Source organism: Oncorhynchus clarkii, chromosome 4 (assembly GCF_045791955.1).
Source record: "Oncorhynchus clarkii lewisi isolate Uvic-CL-2024 chromosome 4, UVic_Ocla_1.0, whole genome shotgun sequence".
NCBI classification, from domain to species: domain Eukaryota; kingdom Metazoa; phylum Chordata; class Actinopteri; order Salmoniformes; family Salmonidae; genus Oncorhynchus; species Oncorhynchus clarkii.
In genome coordinates, this window is record NC_092150.1 from 13106281 (window position 1) to 13131182 (window position 24902).

The following is a 24902-nucleotide window of genomic DNA, read 5'->3' on the forward strand; positions in this document are numbered from 1 at the left end:
GGACCTCCCACCTCCACCTACCGTCAACCAAACATGTCATTGTGGAGCTCTACGGAGCGCTCCGCATTGTTGCAAAATTTGGGAGTTGATTTGGCCTCCGCAAGCCTCCGGAGGCGCCACAATTACATCACACCCTCTGTACGGAGCTTCCTCCAGCAATGCTGGATCAAGCATAAATGAGCTTCAAAGTTTAACCATACTGTAATGTAAAGTGCCATTACACAACCACAGATGTACCCACTTGCTTCTTATGCAGTTAACCATGGAGTGTTTCCCCTACGCTATTATGTTGGGCCACCCGCCTAGCCGCCACCCACTTCCAGCCAACCTCTATTGGCCACCGGGAAACGCCAGAGAAACAGATACCCTGAGGCAGAATGTTCAGTCACGAACACACACTTAATAGCACTTGTGTAACAGCTGTATTGTTTCTCCAGCCTCGAGGCAACAAATACAGAACAGAAGCCATAGAAGTCCCTGTAAAAGAGCTGTTCTCCAGTGGGAAATGAGAAGAGTCACAGCAAAGGAGTTTCGGAATCAACACACACTTATGCTCTAAAAGGTGGTACACAATCCACTGCAATGTGATATAATGCAGAACTAATGGGTCGCTTCAGAGGCGAAAATAAGTTGTTTTGTTCCGTGTGTGTGTGTGTGTGTGTGTGTGTGTGTGTGTGTGTGTGTGTGTGTGTGTGTGTGTGTGTGTGTCAAGTAGGTCAGGTATGTTAAGTGCACTGTTAGATGGTAATTGCTGTTGCTCATAATTTAGTACCTCTTTTACTCAGTTTGACAGTATCTTGCAGTGATGATGACATTGAATACTCTGTGGGCACTTATCTTTTGTAGTGGAGGAGAGGGAATCAAAAATGAATTCGCATCGAGTGCATTCGGAAAGTATTCAGACCCCTTTCCCCACATTTAGATACAGCCTTCTTCTAAAATGTATTAAATAAAAATCTATCTACACACAATATCCCATAATGACAAAGCGAAAACAGGTTTTTAGAAATGTTAGCCAATGTGTTAAAAATAAAAAACAGAAATCAATTATTTTAAAAAGTATTCAGACTCTTTTTCTGAAACTCAAAATTGAACAGGTGCATCCTGTTTCCATTGATCATCCTTGAGATGTTTCTACAACTTGATTGGAGTCCACCTGTGGTCAATTCAATTAATTGGACTTGATTTGGAAAGAAACACACCTGTCTATTTAAGGTCCCACAGTTGACAGTGCATGTCAGAGCAAAAACCAAGCCATAAGGTTGAAGGAATTGTCTGTAGAGCTCCGAGACAAGACTGTGTCAGGGCACAGATCTGGGGAAGGGTACCAAAAATGTTCTGCAGCATTGAAGGTCCCCAAAAACACAGTGGCCTCCATCATTCTTAAATGGAAGAAGATTGGAACCACCAAGACTCCGCCCGGCCAAACTGAGCAATTGGGGTAGAAGGGCCCTGGTCAGGGAGGCGACCAAGAATCCGATGGCCACTCTGACAGAGCTCCAGAGTTCATGTGTGGGGATGGAAGAACATTCCAGGACAACCATCTCTGCAGCACCCCACCAATCTGTCCTTGATGGTAGAGTGGCCAGACGGAAGCCACTTCTCAGTAAAAGGCAGATGACAGCCTGCTTGTAGTTTGCCAAAAGGCACCTAAAGGACTCTAAGACCATGAGAAATAAGATTCTCTGGTCTGATGAAACCAAGATTGAACTATTTTCCTGAATGCCAAGCATCACATCTGGAGGAAACTAGGCACCGCTCACCACCTGGCCAATACCATCCCTAGGGTGAAGCATGGCGGTGGCAGCATCATGCTGTGGGGATGTTTTTCAATGGCACGGAGGGAAAGATAAACAGAGCAAAGATCCGTGAATACCTCATACTGGGGTAAAGTTTCACCTTCCAACAGACAACGACCCTAAGCACACAGCCAAGACAATGCAGGAGTGGCTTCGGGACAAGTCTCTAAATGTCTTTGAGTGTCCCAGCCAGAGCCTGGACTTGAACCCGATCAAACATCTCTGGAGAGACTTGACAGAGCTTGAGAAGATCTGCAGAGAAGAATTGGACAAACTCCCCAAATACAGGTGTGCCAAGCTTGTAACGTCATACCCAAGAAGACTCGAGGCTGTAATCGCTACCAACTGTGCTTCAACAAAGTACTGAGTAAAGGGTCTGAATCCTTATTTAAATGTAATATTGCATAGGGTATTGTGTGTAGATTGATGAGGGGGGGGGGAATTATTTAATCAATTTTAGAATAAGGTTGTAAAGTAACAATGGTCTAGAAATCACAGTAAGTTAGGGGTAAACGCCCCATTTGGTCGATACATCACAGTAAGTTAGGGGTAAACACCCCATTTGGTCTATGAATCAGCATTTCGCTACACTCGCATCTCTACCACGTGTATGTGACAAATAAAATTTGATTTGATTTGAATCACAGTAAGTTATGGGTAAACACCCCATTTGGTCTATAAATCACAGTAAGTTATGGGTAAACACCCCATTTGGTCTATAAATCACAGTATGTTATGGGTAAACACCCCATTTGGTCTATAAATCACAGTAAGTTAGGTGTAAACACCCCTTTTGGTCTATAAATCACAGTATGTTAGGGGTAAACACCCCATTTGGTCTATAAATCACAGTAAGTTAGGGGTAAACACCCCATTTGGTCTATAAATCACAGCAAATTAGGGGTAAACACCCCATTTGGTCTATAAATCACAGCAAATTAGGGGTGAACACACCATTTGGTCTATAAATCACAGCAAGTTAGGGGTAAACACACCATTTGGTCTATAAATCACAGCAAATTAGGGGTAAACACCCCATTTGGTCTATAAATCACAGCAAATTAGGGGTAAACACCCCATTTGGTCTATAAATCACAGTAAGTTAGGGGTGAACACACCATTTGGTCTATAAATCACAGCAAGTTAGGGGTGAACACACCATTTGGTCTATAAATCACAGCAAGTTAGGGGTAAACACCCCATTTGGTCTATAAATCACAGTAAGTTAGGGGTGAACACACCATTTGGTCTATAAATCACAGCAAGTTAGGGGTGAACACACCATTTGGTCTATAAATCACAGCAAGTTAGGGGTAAACACCCCATTTGGTCTATAAATCACAGTAAGTTAGGTGTAAACACCCCATTTGAGAATCACTTGAGGAAAAATTAGAACATGCTCTATGGGGGTGGTCTTGCAGGGCCACAGTCATTAATTGTAATTAATTAAGATAATGAAATATCTTACAGACACAACGACCCGAGGTCAGAGGGCACAGTGTCTGCATTCCATCATGCCATTTGAGCGCCCTAGGTGATATTGTCAGTGTGACTCTGTTGAGCTGTAGACATGTTTACAGTCCGTACATCTAAGCACCACATTTCCCACCAGATAAGTGTGTCCCTTTTTTAAAAGCAATCCAATAACTTAATTATACCCTCCTACCACCCACCCAAGCAAATGAAACTGAATGAGGAAATCAATGCAATTACTGAAGATAGTTTTTCTCCTCCTCCCCAACTTTGTCCCTACTGTGAATGTCATAATCTTTTCCACTGGCTAGTAATGAGCTCATAGTCAAAAGAAACAATTAAATATTCCATAAATACAGGTAGGCTTACTATTTACAGTAACAAGTGTCCAACACGTCTCACATCTTTCAGTTTTACTTTCCCTATTACGCAACAGACACACTTGAGCTTGAAATGTTCACGGCACAACCACTTCTTAATTTCCCCAAAAAGAATGAGTTACTTTTTGCAGTATACTTACACACTCTCATTTTTTAACCAATAAGTAAGCATAGAAAAGTAACCATGAACAAGACTGGTAAGAGGTTCAACCTACAGGACCTGAATCAGTGCAGACTGCCCTAAGACAAAGAGAGCAGGCTGATGTCAATTTGACTTAGATTATAAATATTTGATTACAGACTTCTGCTTTCTTGCACTTTACCTCAGCTGAGCAAAGTAACCCATTTGTCTCCTCTTTTCAAAACGGTTGCTACTGTTCAATTCCCCTTCAAAGATTCATAATACATAATACTTCAGAAATTCCCTGAAAGAGGTTTGGAGTCACATGAAAGCTTAATCTTGGCATCTGTTTCATCCTGCCCATTTGATGAGACATCTTTTGCACTCTAATGTGCTTGATTCCAAACATATCCCGATCAAACGCGATCTTGACAAAACTCTTCCCTCTCTAATGCCCTGGCTTCTTGATTTGAAAGCAGACTGAAAGTCAGGGGAGGAGTCGCCTTCTTTTGGAGGCTGAAGATGGAGGCTAAGAGCACAGCACCTTTTGGAAAGGACACTTTTTGTTCAGGGTTTTCTTCAAAGTCTTAAATGGCTGTGTTATCTTCCGCCAAACATCTTCCCAAGGTTGCCATTAGTATCAAAGGCCCACTTTGACATTCTCCTTTGAAAGTGATGGCGAAGCAGGAGCGAAATAGTTTATAATAGTGAAGAGCATAAGAAATGTAGTGATGTTTAGAGGTTCTGCCAGATGCCAATATCTTTGAGGAGATAGTCCTGGTCAGCCTGCCTTATACTGGATATTAACAGTCTACATGCAGTGGATTGGACAGAATGATAGGGTTTTTAATGCTTTGGAATGGATACCCTTACGTTGACATTTTTTCTAGGTCTTGTATAGGCACTCAGTAAAGTAAGACGGTCAGTTGTGGGAAATGGATCGTCTGCAGTGGACATCTCTGATCTAGCCCCAACATCTTGGACAGAGTGCAGTCGTAAAAACAATGAACCCAGATAAGAGCGGAAAATAACTTGTGCCGGTAGTTTCAGAATATTTATTAGGGGGACAGAAGCTTAGTGTCGTGCCAGTGTCCTGCCAAATTCCTTAGGGCTGCTTCCTCATTGCCAAAAAATGCGTGATCTGACCCGGATATGCAAATACCCTGCCTGATTTGCATATATTGTTAATTGGAAATGTATAAATTAGCTATGCAGACACAAAAATGAAAACCCCAATCAACTCCCATCTTCCTTCTCAGCTGTCGTAGTTGGCTGCTGTAATTCAAATAGACACATGTCAAATAGACACATGTCAAATAGACACATGTCAAATAGAAACGTGTGTGGCAGCGAAAGTGTCTAGGCCAGCGTGTAATTGCACGCTTGTTAGTTTAAAGTCTTTCTAAACATCACATTTTTTAATGAGGGAAAATAGAAAGTCATTGGCATAGCCCATGTGAATGGAATGATTTATCAGAACATAACCGTGTCACTCAGGCATGCCATATGGGCTGCTCAGTAATTGGACCCCTCTCTCAATGATTAGGCCAAATTTGTATGTCCATTATTAGTAGATCATATTACACTCCTAGTTCCTCGGTCAAATCATCCAAAGGACACATTCTCCATTCTGACCCAGAGAATGACAACTGAAACATCTATTTCATGCAACATGTTGTTGCCTTGCGTATACTAGCTACCGGTAAATCCTGACCAGATAAGAATATAGATTTATTTTGAAAGTGAATGACTGTGGCAATGAGTGAACTTCACATCATCTTAAAAGTTGCTCCACAACCCAGTGACAATGCTCAGTGATGAGCAGTGATGTGTTATCTTGATTACATTGTTTCAGGACAATTTTGCATTAGATAGAGAGGTCAGTTGAGGTGTAGACTCTCGCTTTGTGCTCAATAGTTTTCCATTTTTCACAACAAATGTTTTTTAATTATGGTCTGTGTGCGTACTCACAGTGGCTGCTCTGCTCACTCATAATGACTCTAACCTCAACAGCTCATCAACCTTAATCAGGAAAAATGAAGACATTGCTTTGAGTAAAAGCTGAACACTGCCTTAAGGGCCATCCACAACAAGGACAATAATTATAACGATAGCTAGAACACTACAAAAAATAAAATAAAAGTTGTTCTATTCAAGTGAACAGCAGCGCCCACACGACGTGGAGAATGATAACAGTAGTTATCGTTAGGATCACATTCAGAGCATCCTTTTCCCTTTCCCCCCAACAATACAACGTCAACAACCAATCAAAAACTAGTTTGATTGAAGTGTTCTAGGTTCTAGGTACGCAAGGAAAATCCTCTCGGAGGGGAGAGGAGGGAAGTTTTCCTAAATAACTGGGCATGTGAGAATAATGGCAGCCATATTAATTATAGGACGACTTGGGAGACTGATGATCCATGACAGAGAGAACATCTCAGTGTGGGCTTCTGTTAACGCTGATACATCCTGGCAAAATACAGCATCTGAGAGTCCTGTTAATACCTTTCTGGACCTTGTAAACTGTCGAGAATACATCAGAATGCATCAGAATACATCAGAGTGGTTGCATAATCAGGCCTAGGCTGTATGCAGTTATTTTGGCATGAAACATGCATTCAAAACAGGACGTTTGAGCTTTTATTCAAATTAGCCTACATTTTACAGCCTAGACAATAGTTTGCAGACAAGTGACAGGGTAAGGCAAGTTTGCATAGACTTAGGTTGGAGTCCTTAAAACCCGTTTTTCAACCACTCCACAAATTTCTTTTTAACAAACTATAGTTTTGGCAAGTCGGTTAGGACATCTACTTTGTGCATGACACAAGTCATTTTTCCAACAATTGTTAACCGACAGATTATTTCACTTATAATTCACTGTATCACAATTCCAGTGGGTCAGAAGTTTCCATACACAAGGGTGACTGTGCCTTTAAACAGCTTGGAAAATTCCAGAAAATGATGTCATGGCTTTACAAGCTTCTGATTGGCTAATTGACATCATTTGAGTCAATTGGAGGTGTACATGTGAATGTATTTCAAGAGCTTCCTTCAAACTCCGTGCCTCTTTGCTTGACATTATGGGGAAATCAAAAGAAAAGAAAGACCTCAGAAAAAAATTGTAGACCTCCACAAGTCTGGTTCATCCTTGGGAGTAATTTCCAAATGCCTTAAGGTACCACATTCATCTGTACAAACAATATTACGCAAGTATAAACACCATGGGACCACGCAGCCATCATACCGCTCAGAAAGGAGACACGTTCTGTCTCCTAGAGATGAACGTACTTTGGTATGAAAAGTGCAAATCAATCCCAGAACAACAGCAAAGGACCTTGTGAAGATGCTGGAGGAAACAGATACAAAAGTATCTATATCCACAGTAAAACTGGTCCTATATCGACATTACCTGGAAGGCCGCTCAGCAAGGAAGAAACCACTGCTCCAAAACCGCCATAAAAAATGCCAGACTACGGTTTGCAACTGCACATGGGGACAAAGATCGTACTGGAGAAATATCATCTGTTCTGATTAAACAAAAATAGAACTGTTTGGCCATAATGACCAACGTTATGTTTGGAGGAAAAAGGGGGAGGCTTGCAAGCTGAAGAACACCATCCCAACTATGAATCACAGGGGTGGGGGCATCATGTTGTGGGGGTGCTTTGCTGCAGGAGGGACTGGTGCACTTCACAAAATAGATGGCATCATGAGGAAAGAAAATTATATGGATATATTGAAGCAACATCTCAAGACATCAGTCAGGAAGTTAAGGCTTGGTCGCAAATGGGTCTTCCAAGCGGACAATGACGCCAAGCATACTTCCAAAGTTGTGGCAAAATTAAGGACAACAAAGTCAAGGTACTGGAGTGGCCATCACAAAGCCCTGACCTCAATCCTATAGACAATTTGTGGGCAGAATTGAAAAAGCATGTGCGAGCAAGGAGGTCTACAAACCTGACTCAGTTACACTAGCTCTGTCAGGTGGAATGGGCCAAAATTCACCCAACTTATTGTGGGAAGTTTGTGGAAGGCTACCCGAAACATTTAACCCAAGTTATTAAACAATTTAAAGACAATGCTACCAAGTACTAATTGAGTGTATGTAAACTTCTGACCCACTGGGAATGATGAAAGAAATAAAAGCTGAAATAAATCATTCACTCTACTATTTATTCTGACATTTCACATTCTTAAAATAAAGTGGTGATCCTACCTGACCTAAGACAGGGAATTTTTACTAGGATTAAATGTCAGGAATTGTGAAAAACAGAGTTTAAATGTATTTGGCTAAGGTGTATGTGAACTTCCGACTTCAACTGTACATTGAAATATTATTGCCAATTGTCACTATGACATTGAACACACCCTGAAGCACTGAATGGTCTATATTACTGCCTTATTAACATCCCTACAGTGTGCAGTAGGATGCTTTGATTGACAGATGTAGGCTACTGTAGAACGATACACGATAAACTTTCCTCTAGTGTGGATGCTCGCTGACATTTTATAGTTATGTATAATTGATCATTATAGCTCTCGTTATAGTTATCGGCCTTGGTGTGGATAGCCATTTAGCCTGTTTGGTAGGCTGCTGTCTCACCGATTGATTTGCCACAGACTGAGCATGGCTGCAACCCTTTAACTCCACCTTCTGCCAGGTTTAGATGCTATCTCACTCAGCTTCACTGTTTTTTCAATTCAAGTTTCTTCCCAACCTGGCTAGTTGGTCAATTATATCCTAGATATACCTATATACCTACAGTAGGTGGGGGTGCAGTTGGTTTCATTTCTAGTAATGAGAAGTACATGACTAGAATTCTATCCTTTTGAGTTGAGATTAGTGCATACTAATGAAGGCTGGGCATGTTTCCTACAATTTTGTCTGCTTAGTTTGTCTGTGTATTCTATAACAAAGTGAAATCTTGCAGGACAAGGCCAGACTTAGAAGCATATCATTATTATTGCCGCGTTGACACATTTCTGACGTTAGCAATAAACAATGGGGAGTATAATGATAAGCTATTCATGTAATGTTCAGGCTTGTCAGACCAGACGTGTCGTATATGCCTTGACGTTGGAGTTGTTGGTCTTTTCCTCGATTAATCTCATCACACAAGACTATCTCTGTAATTAGTTTGTCATTTATCTAATTTTCTAATCTATTTGAAACATAGTGATGCCCCCCTGTGCATGAGAGAAAATGGGAAACAGAAACTAGTCAGTCATGTTGAGAGGGAATTAAATGTGTCCTTGTAAGTGATGTTTAATTGAAACGTCAGAACCCGTGATTAAGTTGTCTGTGTATTGCCGCACATTATTCAATACGATAAAGGGATTTCATCTCCCGTGTACTATCGGCTAGCCTCGTTACCAAACACACAGAGGCAAATACACCCTGTGAGGTTTTCTCTTCGTCTAGTGAACTGTGTCCTAGAATAAAGCTTACGTTTTACTGGTGCTGTGCGATGGGGATTCTGTTTTATGAAGTTCGTTTTGCTGGTGCTGTACGATGGGGATTCTGTTTTATGAAGTTTGTTTTGCTGGTGCTGTACGATTGTGATTCTGTTTTATGAAGTTTGTTTTGCTGGTGCTGTACGATGGGGAATCTGTTTTATGAACTTTGTTTTGCTGGTGCTGTACGATTGTGATTCTGTTTTATGAAGTTCCGAGTTAGCCCCTCTTGTGTAATGCGAAATCATCTTTCATCGTTTTTTTATGTGAGACCCATTCTTTAGAGCAGCAGTGTGATATATTATGTAGACTTTTTCATTTTCCAGGGTAATTTGCAAATGTCTCAAATTGCTCATACTTGTAGATTAGTACTAATGATTCAGGTGTTCTGGAGTAATTCCCTCAAGGCAAACTAATGATTAGCAAACTTGGACAGTGCAAGTTCAGTATGTGCATACTGATTCATATAGAACTAAGTTTCCTACAAAACAAAGTTTCCTACAGAAGTAAGTTATAGCGCATCAAAACAGTTCTGGAAAATATGGACTTTGTCCAAACCCTATTTGTCTGATACAGCATGTTTAGTAAACTGAACAACTGCCCCACACCTTGCTGTCAGGGAGTCATGATTAAATGTACATTTGAATACGTCTTCACATCTGACATGCCACATAGTTTTCTTATGACAAGGAAATACTGGCCCTTACCTACTATCGTGACTACTGAGCAGCAACATCTTTCAATTTGAGTATGAACTGTGCAAGTCATGCTCCAATCATGCTGGGTCTACAGACAAGTAATCAGTCTTTCCTGCTGTGCCAAATGCCTCCCTTTCAGACAGATCTGTCACACCAAGAGCTGCTATCAAATGTCATTGAATTTCATTTACAAGGGCCTATTAATGCAAAGATGTCAAGATCCTTGAACGAGGGCTTGCTCGACCAGATAGTTCACCACACACTTTCTTTAAACTTATTTTCTCTGTTTGTTGCCAGAGGAATCTGAAGGAAAGTTTGAGAAACATAACAATGGCTGTTTTTTCCCCCCTATTCTATTCACTAGTAGACACCTGAAACATAATGATCTGCAGTGGGTCATGTACATTACATAACTGCTGCTTGTAGGGAATGGGAATTGAAATCAATGTAATCAAAAAAGGTGAATTATTTTGTTTCCAGTGGTTTCCGACGTCCTCTTAATTACAAGCATACATGCAGTAGGATACAAAAGGTTATTTGAAATGCTAGTGCTGTCTGCATGTGCCTAAAGTGAAAATGGTTGACAGTTACATTGTGAGATGTATGTATTGTGACATGTTATATTAAACTGTGAGATGTAGTCATTCATACAAGGACTGTGTGAAAAAGTCAGGGATATTCATATTGAATAGATCACGAACGTGGGAGTCTTAAGTATTGACTGCCTTATTCTTCAATTCACACCTACTCAGTACAACTGCCGAACACTTTGACAGTCAACGACAGAACTGTCTATTGAACAGCGGCATTTATCTTACTGTTGTTCTTCTCTTGTCCAGGACTGGAGAAGGTGGGCCGTGACTCAACCTATGAACAGGAGGGGAAGGTACAGTTTGTGATGGATGCTGTATATGCCATGGCTCACGCCCTACACCGAATGCACCGCGAGCTCTGCTCAGGGTACCCAGGCCTGTGTCCACGCATGGCCAACATTGACGGCAAGGAGCTACTGACCTTCATCAGGGCGGTAAACTTCAATGGTAAGGACCCTTTTCAACACATCATCACCATCACTGTTATCATCTTCCTCATCATCATCATGTGGCATACACTTTTCCAACTTTCATTCTTCCTCATTACATTACCATATGATTGTTATGGAACCTTCCCCTACATTTCCATTATTGTCTCACTCTTTTGTTTCTGTTTCATTGTCGTTATACCCTCTACAGACACTTCCTTCATTACTGCAATTCCCCCTCCTCAAGCACCTGATCATTTATTCATCTCTCAGCCTTGACCTCTTCATTTCTCCAATACTGTGTTTTGGTTAATCATGTCACATGACCTTACTTTTTCATCAAATTATCCAGCACCATCCTCAGGCAATTGCTTTAATTGTTTGTCTAATTCTCATTTCTGGAAAAGGCTTACTAAAATAAAGCGTAAGATCCAGGTCATGTGACATGATTAACCAAAACACTAATAAAATGCCCACTCCTAATAAAATGCCCTCTCCTAATAAAATGCCCTCTCCTCTTCTTTATTTAACTAGGCAAGTCAGTCAAGAACAAATTCTTATTTTCAATGACGGCCTAGGAACAGTGGGTTAACTGCCTTGTTCAGGGGCAGAACGACAGATTTTTACCTTGTCAGCTCGGGGATTCGATCTAGCAACCTAGATCGAGGCTACCTGCCGCCCCTCTTCACTCTCCTCCTCTGCTCTTCTCTCTTCACTCTCCTCCTCTGCCCCTTCTCTCTCCACTCTCCTCCTCTGCTCTTCTCTCTTCACTCTCCTCTGCTCTTCTCTCTTCACTCTCCTCCTGTGCTCTTCTCTCTTCACTCTCCTCCTCTGCTCTTCTCTCTTCACTCTCCTCCTCTGCCCCTTCTCTCTCCACTCTCCTCCTCTGCCCCTTCTCTCCACTCTCCTCCTCTGCTCTTCTCTCTTCACTCTCCTCTGCTCTTCTCTCTTCACTCTCCTCCTCTGCTCTTCTCTCTTCACTCCCCTCTTCACTCTCCTCCTCTTCTCTTCTCTCTTCACTCTCCTCCTCTGCCCCTTCTCTCTCCACTCTCCTCCTCTGCTCTTCTCTCTTCACTCTCCTCTGCTCTTCTCTCTTCACTCTCCTCCTCTGCTCTTCTCTCTTCACTCTCCTCCTCTGCCCCTTCTCTCTCCACTCTCCTCCTCTGCCCCTTCTCTCTTCACTCTCCTCCTCTGCTCTTCTCTCTTCACTCTCCTCTGCTCTTCTCTCTTCACTCTCCTCCTATGCTCTTCTCTCTTCACTCTCCTCCTCTGCTCTTCTCTCTTCACTCTCATCCTCTGCTCTTCTCTCTTCACTCTCCACTCTCCTTCTCTTCTTCTGACTCGTACAGTTTCTCCTCTCAGTTTGTTCTACCTATTTTCACAGTCTTGGTCATCGGTCAAGATGGGTCTTCTTTGAGGGTAGCCATAGATAGATCTCTGTCAGCTATACTAGAGATTCACACAGTCTCTGTGTTCTAATTCTTATCATGGGTATTGTCTCGGGTTCAATAAAACAAATTGGTATTCATTCAGTATCACAATAATTGTTGGCTTATACATGCAGTAAAGAGGTCAATCGAACTCGACCAATAGAATGGAAATGCCATCGAAATGCGTGGGGGAAAGATCCCAAATCTCCTCATTTCCCACATAAAAATGTGGCTACAATTAGGATATTGTTTATTTGTGTTTTTCACACTATGTTGAGGTAAAAATCGGAGTATTATGCTTATATGGATGTCAACCCCAATATATGTTTATGTCATCATCACCAATCAACTGCATTACAGCTAAAAACAGCTTTGACTACCACCACTGATTTCTGTATGCTAGCTATGCTAATAGCTCATACAAATGGGAGTTAGCACTTAGCAATCACTTCTTCAAAATCTGAAAAAGGACAACTTCTAAATGTTCTACATGAAAACAGACAAATATATCAAAATCTGACTTTAGTAACCACATTGTGGGCCTGTTACAATATATCAATCATGGCTGATTTGATGAATATCCACTTTGTTAGAACATATGTTTTGAATGTGCGCCAATCCGGCATCCTTCTTCGATCCCCCACGATCTGTTTCAGTCTGTAATTCATTGTTTGATTCTTATTTGTCACTTCCATGGCTTGGATTACTGCTTCAGAGAGTGAATCCATGATTAATAAGCTCCACGGCTGTCAAAAACTACTTTTAGGGACACTTCAAGACCCAATAGTCTGACTCTTCACTAACAAACTCCAATGAAAAAATAATTGGGAGTCTTTTGCCTTTAAGGGGTAAGAAAAAGCTCAGTACTTCTGATTCAGCTCTGCCGTCTTCATCAATGGGATGAATAACATCAGGCATTTATCACCACCAGCACAACCACACATCACCAATCTAACTCTGATGTTCTTAATTGTTTCTAAGCTTAGATTGTTTCATACTTAATTTCATTACTTAGAACTACATAGTTAATTCACCATAAAGTAACTATTTGTCAGATAGGATTGTCTTTCTCTTCCTATTGTGTTTTTATCACGTGTGCTAGACTGATAATTCACAGATACAGTTCAGAACATACAGTCATTTATATGTCCCGCTCTCTCTTCAGCTCAGAACATACACTCATTTATATGTCCCCCTCTCTCTTCAGCTCAGAACATACTGTCATTTATATGTCCCCCTCTCTCTTCAGCTCAGAACATACAGTCATTTATATGTCCCTGTCTCGGAACATGTGCAGAGTCGAAGACGGCTCACGTTCAGAGTTGTGAGATAACAATGTGAATAATTTAACATTGGCCCAGTACTTTTGTAATTCTACACCAGAGTACCTCTTGAATAGGTGTGATAAAAGACTACAGTAGATAAAGCCGGCACATCTTCATCTCTCGCCTGTTACTTCAGCATAAATTTACAAGGTTGTCATCCTTTTCAAAGCGTGTGGCGAGATGGACTTGCTTAGATAGAGGGAGAAAGAAATAACACTTCACATATCTCCCCATGCTCTGACTCCGTTGAGGTTAAGGTTTTCAAATGGATTTCTTTATGCTCGTGGTGCTGAATGAGTCAGTTAATCACTCTATGTAGACTATTCAACCTTGGCCAACCGTCTGTATTGTAGGCAGAAAGACTTCACAGGCCCTGTAGACACACATACAGAGGCAGAAAGACTTCACAGGCCCTGTAGACACACATACAGAGGCAGAAAGACTTCACAGGCCCTGTAGACACACATACAGAGGCAGAAAGACTTCACAGGCCCTGTAGACACACATACAGAGGCAGAAATACTTCACAGGCCCTGTAGACACACATACAGAGGCAGAAAGACTTCCCAGGCCCTGTAGACACACATACAGAGGCAGAAAGACATCACAGGCCCTGTAGACACACATACAGAGGCAGAAAGACTTCACAGGCCCTGTAGACACACATACAGAGGCAGAAAAACTTCACAGGCCCTGTAGACACACATACAGAGGCAGAAAGACTTCACAGGCCCTGTAGACACACATACAGAGGCAGAACGACTTCACAGGCCCTGTAGACACACATACAGAGGCAGAAAGACTTCACAGGCCCTGTAGACACACATACAGAGGCAGAAAGACTTAACTGTTTTTTCAAGAATGCGGTCTGTCCCTTCAGCACAAAGGCCCATGCTTTCAGCACACAGGCCCATGCTTTCAGCACACAGGCCCATGCTTTCAGCACACAGGCCCATGCTTTCAGCACACAGGCCCATGCTTTCAGCACACAGGCCCATGCTTTCAGCACAAAGGCCCATGCTTTCAGCACACAGGCCCATGCTTTCAGCACACAGGCCCATGCTTTCAGCACACAGGCCATACCTAAGTTTGGTAATATTTCTCAGTCCTTTAACTAAGACCATACTGTGTTGTATCATGTTAGAAAAACAAGTGAACATGAAAAGTAATTCGTACAACAGAAGGTGTTGACTCCTACATCTTTTTCCTTTGGCTGTCCATATGGAAACAGCGTGAGTAACTCGTAAAAAGCACTCTTCACTCCTCTCATCTTTCCCCTCATGTGTAGCTATTTTGCATGCTTTTCCTTGATCTGCCTCAAAATTTCAATACCTCAGTTGGGTAAGTTTTCATATATCCACAAGCGTCTCTCCTCCCAGCTCCCTACCTGAGAGGGAGAGGCAGATCTGAATAATTATTCTATCTTCTTCTCCGGCAATGGGCTAGGGAGAAATATGGAGCAGGGGAATAGGCATTCTCACTGGCTTTTTACGGCAAGCATGCAGAACTAGTAAAGCTTCAGTTGATTTCTTAACAATCTTCAGACCTTGAAGGGATTCATATCTCTGCCAAACTTGATGAATGTGGAACTGCACTGTGTTATTTTGGGAGAAAAAAACATTGAATTAGCAATGAATATGACTGCGGGACAGAAATTGCAAGCCTGTGTTCAGTCAAACCCACATCAGTGCTGTGTTGGATGATGAAACACTATATTGTGTGTGCCTTGATCATTGAATTCAATTAAAAGTAACGACAACAAAAAGAGGAAAAAGTTATGCATGCATTTGCAATTCTAAGTGTAGGATGAATGTTATGCACAATAATCTTTTCAAGAAATAATGCAGATTGGAAGGTTAAAGACAAGATGATTGAGTGTACAGGAGTGCCTTACCTTATGAAATACACAAAGTATTCCAACACACATGCATGTGTGAGTCTGTTCCTGCCTGTGTATGAAATGCTTGATTGAGACTGTAGGAGTGCTTTAGCGTATGAACACACACACATCATCACATACGAGCATCAATAGAGTTTTTTTTTCTCCACACTGGTTTTTGGGAGCAAAGCGTAGGGGTTACCCGTAAACAGAGTTTGAAATGTACCGAATCAGACGTCCAAGCTTTGAGCAGCGCTTCGACAGTGACTGTGACTATAGCCAGAGGCTAATTGCTAACCCAACCGCGTTCCCATTCGCCTGAGTGGCTTCATACATACGCTTATTTTTAGATTAGTGTCAGGAGGCTAATAGAGAATGAGCATAAACAGGACTATTTGCCTCTAATGCTAACATTTACTATGATAAAACCATCAGAATATAAAGGCTTTTGTGTCTTGTTTAGAACACGATTACTAGAGCATCGAAAAATAGAATAGTCATCAGGGTGATTTCGTCCATTAGTTTGGACATGGACTTTTAACTAAACAGTGATAAGGGTCCAGTTTAAGTTTTGGGGCTTTCTACTGTGTCACAATATTTATTCCTTCCTTTTGATATTTGAATGAACGAACAAACAAACAATTAAATTAATTCACTGACAGGTTGCAAACCATATGTAGCTTGTTGCAGAATTTCCTCTCTCACACCCCTGAGCCAGAATCCTGCATTGGGTCCGATACTGTATATATTAGAAAGTGACCCATGCAGGACTCAACCCTGAGCCCTCTGAGATGTCAAGAAACAATCAATAGTGGGAGATGAATTGTAATAAGCTAGAAAATCTCCCACTGCTGTTTTTCAGATCTAATGTCTGCTGCCTGTCAGTGTCCTAAAGAATGCCGCTTCAGTCAGGGTTCTATTCAATAGCAATCGTTAAATTAATAGAACATAAAACAATGACTATTCTGATCTCACATGCTGACAGCAGGGCTGCCATTAGACACTTGACCCTGTTGGCACTTTAAGGGGGAAATTGTAGTGGAGATATACATTGGCATTCCCATGACTTATTGCACTGCCAATAGAGGAAATTAAATATGTGTGGACATTGGCCTCCATTAGAGGTAAATGAAATGTGGACATGTCTCCGGAGTCAGAGAGTTCTACATGACCTACTGTACAATAGCACTCCTCCATATTTTTTATTGACAAACAAAACAACCAATCAAAAATATTATTTTCATACGGTGCTATCCGGAATAGTTTTGTAAAAGGGAAAGTCTATCTGCCGTAGCCTCGAGACTGCACAAATCAGATTGACATGATTTTGGCAGGCCTTGTCACAATAACCCATTTATGAAGCATAACACAGTATATAATTCACAAGCAATTACTGCACTTTTTTTTTTTTACAGATCCTCGAGCCCACCTACAGTTCAATGTCATCTGTCAATGCATTCCTTTTACAAAAGCTCTCCTTCCTGTTGCTTCTAGCCTAATGCATAAAGAAAAGCTTTTGGCCTTCTGGATTGAGATTCCTTGAGGCAGAAAGGAGCATTGGTGATAAGCTGAATTCAAGGTCCATACCAAGGTTGATCTTGAACATAAAACCCTTGTATGTGGCCAGTAATGAATGAAACGCCAGTAGATTTACTTTGAGATGAATGAAACGCCAGTAGATTTACTGTGAGATGAATGAAACACCAGTATATCTACTGTGAGATGAATGAAACGCCAGTAGATCTACATTGAGATGAATGAAACGCCAGTAGATCTACTTTGAGATGAATGAAACGCCAGTAGATCTACATTGAGATGAATGAAACGGTAGTAGATCTACATTGAGATGAATGAAATGCCAGTAGATCTACTTTGTGATTAATGAAACGGTAGTAGATCTACATTGAGATGAATGAAACGCCAGTAGATCTACTTTGTGATTAATGAAACGCCAGTAGATCTACATTGAGATGAATGAAATGGTAGTAGATCTACATTGAGATGAATGAAACGCCAGTAGATCTACTTTGAGATGAATGAAACACCAGTATATCTACATTGAGATGAATGAAACGCCAGTAGATCTACTTTGTGATTAATGAAACGCCAGTAGATCTACATTGAGATGAATGAAACGCCAGTAGATCTACTTTGAGATGAATGAAACGCCAGTAGATCTACATTGAGATGAATGAAACGCCAGTAGATCTACATTGAGATGAATGAAACGCCAGTAGATCTACTTTGTGATTAATGAAACGCCAGTAGATCTACATTGAGATGAATGAAACGCCAGTAGATCTACTTTGTGATTAATGAAACGCCAGTAGATCTACATTGAGATGAATGAAATGACAGTAGATCTACTTTGTGATTAATGAAACGGTAGTAGATCTACATTGAGATGAATGAAACGCCAGTAGATCTACTTTGTGATTAATGAAACGCCAGTAGATCTACATTGAGATGAATGAAATGCCAGTAGATCTACTTTGTGATTAATGAAACAGTAGTAGATCTACATTGAGATGAATGAAACGCCAGTAGATCTACTTTGTGATTAATGAAATGCCAGTAGATCTACATTGAGATGAATGAAACGGTAGTAGATCAACATTGAGATGAATGAAACGCCAGTAGATCTACTTTGTGATTAATGAAACGCCAGTAGATCTACTTTGAGATGAATGAAACACGGGTAGATCTACTTTGAGATTAATGCAATGGCTTGTTTTAGTTTTTACAGTAACTCCCTGAAAGAGAGGTGCGCTCATTTGCATCCATGCCAAATACAAAGACACTGTACATTGATAGCAAAAATGTAACATTACCAATAAACACTTTGTCAGCATCAGAGCAATGTGCGGATTCTTCACTCTTTTGTCATCCATATCATCCCCTATCATCCAGTATCATCCACTATGGTCACTGTCATCAACTATCATCCACTGTCATTCACTATAATCCACTATAATCCACTATCATCCACTGTCATCTACTGTCATCCACTATCATCCACTGTCATCCACTATAATCCATATCATCCACTGTCATCCACTATCATCCACAATCATCCATATTATTCTCATGCCACTGCTTGGAACACAGTTTTGTGTTTTGGAGGGGCTTTTTGCATATGTCAATGGTCAGGTCAGCCTGTCACAATGGATCGTTAAGGGCTTGTAAGTAAGCATTTCACGGTAATGATTACACCTGTTGTATTCGACGCATGTGACAAATAAGATTTGATTTAATTTGAGAGCATCCCATGTGAGAGCACTAATCTGGCCCCATGAAAACCTTTCAAGTGTCTGACATTCTGTTGAAAGCTGTCATTCTGCCGTGTCTCTGTTGTCACCATGTAACTGGGGCTGATTTCCAATCTTATCATTCATCAAGACTGATTTGGTACAAGAGCCCCGCACCATCATCATTATCGAGAAATATTCTGGGAATATTTTTACTTCATATCAACATGATTTTGCTGGGGGGGCTCTGGATCCCGAGGATGGTATGGTGATTCATCGCTGTGCAGATGCGATTTGCCATGCATTTATTCATGTTGAAGAAGGTAGGACTTGGATATAATCAAAACCTGCGCCCACTCAGTAATCATAAATTACTGAGGGTGTCTGCTCTTTCATTACTATATTCCGTTGCTCTGGATTCGGTTTCTAAAGGAATCTACTTTGTAGGCTGCGTGGGTAATTGGAAGCTTGAGAGTGGGTCAACCCATGATTATGTCTGGGATTGGTTCAATCAACGCATTGCCCAACCATCTAATCATCTATGTAAAGAGCCACAGAGTCGCAGTATAAAAAAATGTAGTCACGTTTGTTACAATCAAAGCGCTGATTGGAATGCAGAACGGTTAAGAATGAGCATTAATGTTGTTGTTTTTGACCGAGTCAGATCAGAGGTATTGTCAGACGGACCAGTCATCGTTTAAATCTAGGTGGTTCCATTCTGTAGCATCACTTGAACCTATGTGACAAAAGTATAGATGAACAACAGATATGACAGTATATCATGTCAGATGCACTGATACGCAAAGCAAGCTAATTGTTGCTGGTTTATCAGTCAGCTAAATGTCTACTCTAAGTTGATGAATAGGTATACAGTGGCTTCAGAAAGCATTCACACCCATTGTTATGTTACTGCCTGTATTTCAAATGGATTCAATTTAGATTTTGTGTCACTAACCTACACACAATACCCCATAATGTCAAAGTGGAATTATGTTTACATACATTTTTACAAATTAATAAAAAATGAAAAGCTGAAATGTCTTGAGTCAATAAGTATTCAACCCTTTTGTTACCGTGATCCTAAATAAGTTCAGGATTTATTTCTTGCAAGTCACATAATAAATTGCATGGACTCACTCTGTGTGCAATAATAATGTAAACATGATTTTTGTGATAAGAATAAACTGAGGATGGATCAACAACATTGTAGTTACTCCACAATACTAACCTAATTGACAGAGTGAAAAGAAGGAAGCCAGTACAGAATACAAATATTTCTAAACATGCATCCTGTTTCAATAAGGCACTAAAGTAAAATTGCAAAATAAATGTGTCAAAGAAATTAACTTTATGTCCAATACAAAGCATTATGTTTGGGGCAAATCCAGCAAAACATATCCCCAAGTATCACTCTTGGGGCGACAGGTAGCTTAGTGGTTAGAGTGTTGGGCCAGTAACCAGAAGGTTGCTGTATTGAATCCCTGAGCTGACAAGGTAAAAATCTGTCGTTCTGCCCCTGAGCAAGGCAGTTAACCCCCTGTTCCTTCGGAGCCAAAGATGTGGATGTCGATTAAGGCAGCCCCCCACACCTCTCTATTTCAGAGGGGTTGGGATAAATGCAGAAGATATATTCAGTTGGACAACTGACTAGGTATCTCCCTTACATATTTTCACACATGGTGGTGGCTGCATCATGTTATGGGTATGCTTTTCATCATAGGGAGATTTTTGGGATAAAAAGAAATAGAATAGAGCTAAGCACAGGCAAAATCTAAGAGGAAAACCTGGTTCAGTCCCCTTTTTAACAGACACTGGTAGACAAATTCACATTTCAGCTATTAGAGGCTTCTAAGGGGAGGACAGCTAATAGTAATGGCTGGAACAGAGCGAATGGAATGGCATCAAACCATGTGATTTATGTTTTTGATACCATTCTACCTATTCCTCTCCAGCCATGACCACGAGCCCATCCACTCCAAGAAGGTGCGACCAACCTCCTGTGCTTTCAGCAAGACAAAAACCTAAAACAGTTTGCTTACAATGTTCCTGAGTGGCCTAGTTACAATTCTGAATGAAATCTGCTTGAAAATCTATAGCAAGGCTTGAAAATTACTGTCTAGTAATGATCACAAGCAACTGGACAGAGCTTGAAGAATTTTTAAAAGAATAATGTGCAAATATTGTACAATCCAGGAATGCAAAGCTCATAGAGACTTACTGAGAAAGACACACATCTCTGCCAACAATGATTCTAACATGTATTGACTCAGTGGGTTGAATACTTATCTTATCAAGCTATATGAGCGTTTCATTTTTCATACATGTTTTACATATGTCAGAATTTATTTTCCAAAATGTTAGAATTTTTCTTCCATTTTGACATTACTTTGAGTGTTTTGTGTAGATCGTCGACAAAAAATTACAATTAAATCCATTTTTAATCCTACCTTGTAACATAAACAATTTTGGGAGAAGTCAAGGGGTGTGAATACTTTCTGAAGGCACTGTATGTCTATAAAATTGTACTGTGAGTATTTCAGTAACATACAGTATCACCGTGGATTCTTGGTTATTGCAAATGTTTGTATGCCGCCAATCCCTCATGAATTTTCTAACCTTCATTAGTCATTAAAATACAAATGAAAATGTACAAATCTCATCTAGTGATCTTTATCATAACATTTATTTATTTTAAATTATGTGCCAACTTGAAAGGGCACCAAAATACAGGAGGATATCTTCAGACTGGAGGATTTCCTCCTGTGCCTAATTAAGACTTCTGTGTATTGCAGTGAGATGCAGATAGATGTGCTGTGTATGTCCAAACAGTCAGACCTATTCTTCCTGTTTCATTTGCAGCTCTCTGCCAAGCCACCGCACAAAGGCAAGAGGGTGATAGGTACGCACAGTGGGAAAGTGTGTCAATGGATTAATTTATCACTGACAGACACAGGAAGCATGATGTGGTTGTGGGTGGTGTTTTGGAGAGTCAGATCTCTTTATCTGATACTTCAGGCCCAATCCTCTCAACTTCTCTGCAGAAAATGTAATAATACATGGTTCTCTTGAGATGTATATTTTTAATAATGCTCTCTACTTCCTTCCTGACTGTGTTGGATTTTGCAAGTTTTAAGGACACGAGGTGGTACATGAGCAGTGTTACTGTAGGCAGGTCATCTGGGAGACAAGATAGCTAGCTACCTGAAAGGAATTTGGATCTTTGGCAGTGTAGATTGTAGTCAATAGTGACGGCTAAACCATTTTTCTTGGCTGTATCTGTGACAGGTACACTGAAAAACAATCTCGAGAGAGCCTTGACTATAACAATGGCAATATTTTCTCCATCTTTTTTTTCTATTTAAATACCATAACCATGGGTAAAGAAATGAAGCAGAGGATTTAGCATCTTGTAAACACTCAAGCTATGTTATGTTGTGATAACACAAACAGCCAAGTTCATTGTTTTAGTCATATTTTCTCTAAATGTATGTACATTTTTCAGTAATGTTAAAAGGCCCAATGCAGCCGATTTTATATCAATATCAAATCATTTCTTGTTAACAATGAAGTACCTTACTGTAATAGTTTCCCATTAATATTGACACGTTTTTTTTGCAAAAACAATATTTCTCAAGCAGAATTTTGCAAGGACTGTTTGGGAGTGGTCTGAGTGGGGAGGGGAAAACTTAAAACTAGCTGTTATAGGTAGAGAGATTTGGAACTCTCTTTGTTATTGGTCTATTAACCAATTTACCGCCTGGTGATGTCATCAGACAATCCGAAACTACCGCCCATGCAAAACTGCTGAATAGAAGGTCCTGTGTATATTGTATTTTCAACCAGCATCTATCAGGAAATAACACTGATCACATTTCTTCACACTTCTTCAGTGTTAGTTTCATCACCTATTGTACATACACAGGAAAAACAGAATTTTGACTGCAGTGGGCTTCCTGTTTTTTAGGAAGTGCTGGGACTCCTGTCACATTTAATGAGAATGGCGATGCTCCAGGACGCTACGACATCTTTCAGTACCAGATCAACAACAGATCAACAGCAGAGTACAAGGTCATCGGCCACTGGACCGACCAGCTATACCTAAATGTAAGGATGATTGCCGTTACTCCACTTTCCTTCAATGTTATGTTACTGCTTTTTGTCTGCCTAATGTTATTGTATCCGAGTCTTAAGAATGTTGTTAAAAATAACATTCACTTCCATGGGGACACATTTTCTCCAATATCTGTAAAAAAAACTGTCATATACAATTAATTTCACTAATTTGCCAATATTGAAAGAGAGAGATTTGACTTAATTTAATGAGGATGATGATGATGATGATGATGACAACAATGATGATGTTGATAAATTAAGTCAATGTCATTGAGTCATCTTCTTTTAGTTCTTGCCCATTTTTAAGATCAGTGTCATATTCTGCCCACCTCAGATGGATGCCATGCAGTGGACCAGTGGAGACCCCTCTGTGCCCGCCTCTGTGTGCAGCCTGCCCTGCAAGATGGGCGAGAGAAAGAAGGTGGTGAAGGGAGTACCATGTTGCTGGCACTGCGAGCGCTGTGAGGGCTACCACTTCCAGGCCAGTGAGTTCATGTGTGAGCTGTGCCCGTATGAGCAACGCCCTGACCAGAACCACACCGGGTGCCAACCTATCTCCATCATCAAGCTGGAGTGGCACTCTCCCTGGGCAGTGTTGCCAGTATTTATCTCTGTCCTGGGCATTCTGGCTACCACCTTCGTCATTGTCACCTTTGTGCGTTACCACGACACACCCATTGTCCGAGCCTCGGGCCGGGAGATGAGCTATGTTTTGCTCACAGGTATCTTCCTGTGCTATGCTATCACCTTCCCCATGATCGCAGCCCCTGACGTTGCCGTTTGCTCCTTTAGGCGCATTTTCCTGGGCCTGGGGATGTGCTTCAGCTATGCAGCTTTGCTTACCAAAACCAACCGCATCCACCGCATCTTCGAGCAGGGCAAGAAGGCTGTGACGCCACCTCGGTTCATCTCCCCGGCCTCCCAGCTGGTCATCACCTTCAGCCTGATCTCAGTTCAGTTAATGGGCGTGTTTGTGTGGTTCGCCGCCGACCCACCACACACGGTAGTGGACTATGGTGAGCAGCGCACGCAGGACCCTGAGAACGCCCGCGGGGTGCTCAAGTGTGACATCTCAGACCTCTCACTCATCTGCTCGCTTGGATACAGTATCCTGTTGATGGTCACATGTACTGTTTATGCCATCAAGACCAGGGGAGTGCCAGAGACCTTCAACGAGGCCAAGCCTATTGGATTTACTATGTACACTACCTGCATTATTTGGTTAGCATTTATACCCATCTTCTTTGGGACGGCACAGTCGGCAGAAAGGGTGAGTCTGTTTTGATTGTGTTCGTATTTAATACACCTACATGTCCGGAGCCTGCTGGTTTTCTGTTCTACCTGATAATGAATTGCACCCACTTGGTGTCCCATGTCTAAAACAGTCCAAAGATTAGAGGGGAAGGATGAGAAAAGCAGTAGAACTGGCTTCAAGGTCCAGATTTGAATTTGAGGGGTCTACAGTGTAATTGGCTAATATGCTGTGAATCTCAGAGGCTCTTTGGTGGTAAGAGTTGGTAGAAAATGGAAAGAGTCTGTGGTCTGTGTCGTGTTCTCACTTAAGGTCAGTAATTATTTTGACCCCTAGAGTTGACTAACCACTCAATTTAATTAACTGCCCTCACTTTCATTCTCTGCACTGACTGTTGGTCATGTAATGACATGTGTAATTAAATTGCTAATGATATGGTTGTTCTGGACTATTTTTACAATTAGAACGCTGCATATGATTTGCGGGGAAGTGCGTCGGCTATCAGTCACACTTGGGAAGAATGGTATCTGTAAATAAGCTGAGGAACGTCTCCCTCAATCTTCATATTGCCTATTTTGTCATTGCATAGATGAGTTGGTTGTTTAGCAACAAAACTGACGTATGCGCAACTAGGGGGCAAAACAGACAGGGTTGGCTTAGATAGTTGACAACATGTAAACTATATTTTGTCTCCAATGTTTATTGAAAA

General features: G+C 41.1%; 1 protein-coding gene across 1 annotated transcript in view; it reads left to right on the top strand.

The window, feature by feature from the left end:
• The window catches only part of LOC139406453 (metabotropic glutamate receptor 8-like), a 179875-nt gene that overhangs the window by 140526 nt on the left and 14447 nt on the right, over positions 1–24902 (top strand). Inside the window, exons 6-8 of the mRNA XM_071149057.1 lie at positions 10765–10965; positions 22793–22932; positions 23276–24211. Of these exons, the coding sequence (XP_071005158.1) occupies positions 10765–10965; positions 22793–22932; positions 23276–24211 (1277 nt within the window). The remainder of the gene's footprint in view (positions 1–10764; positions 10966–22792; positions 22933–23275; positions 24212–24902) is intronic.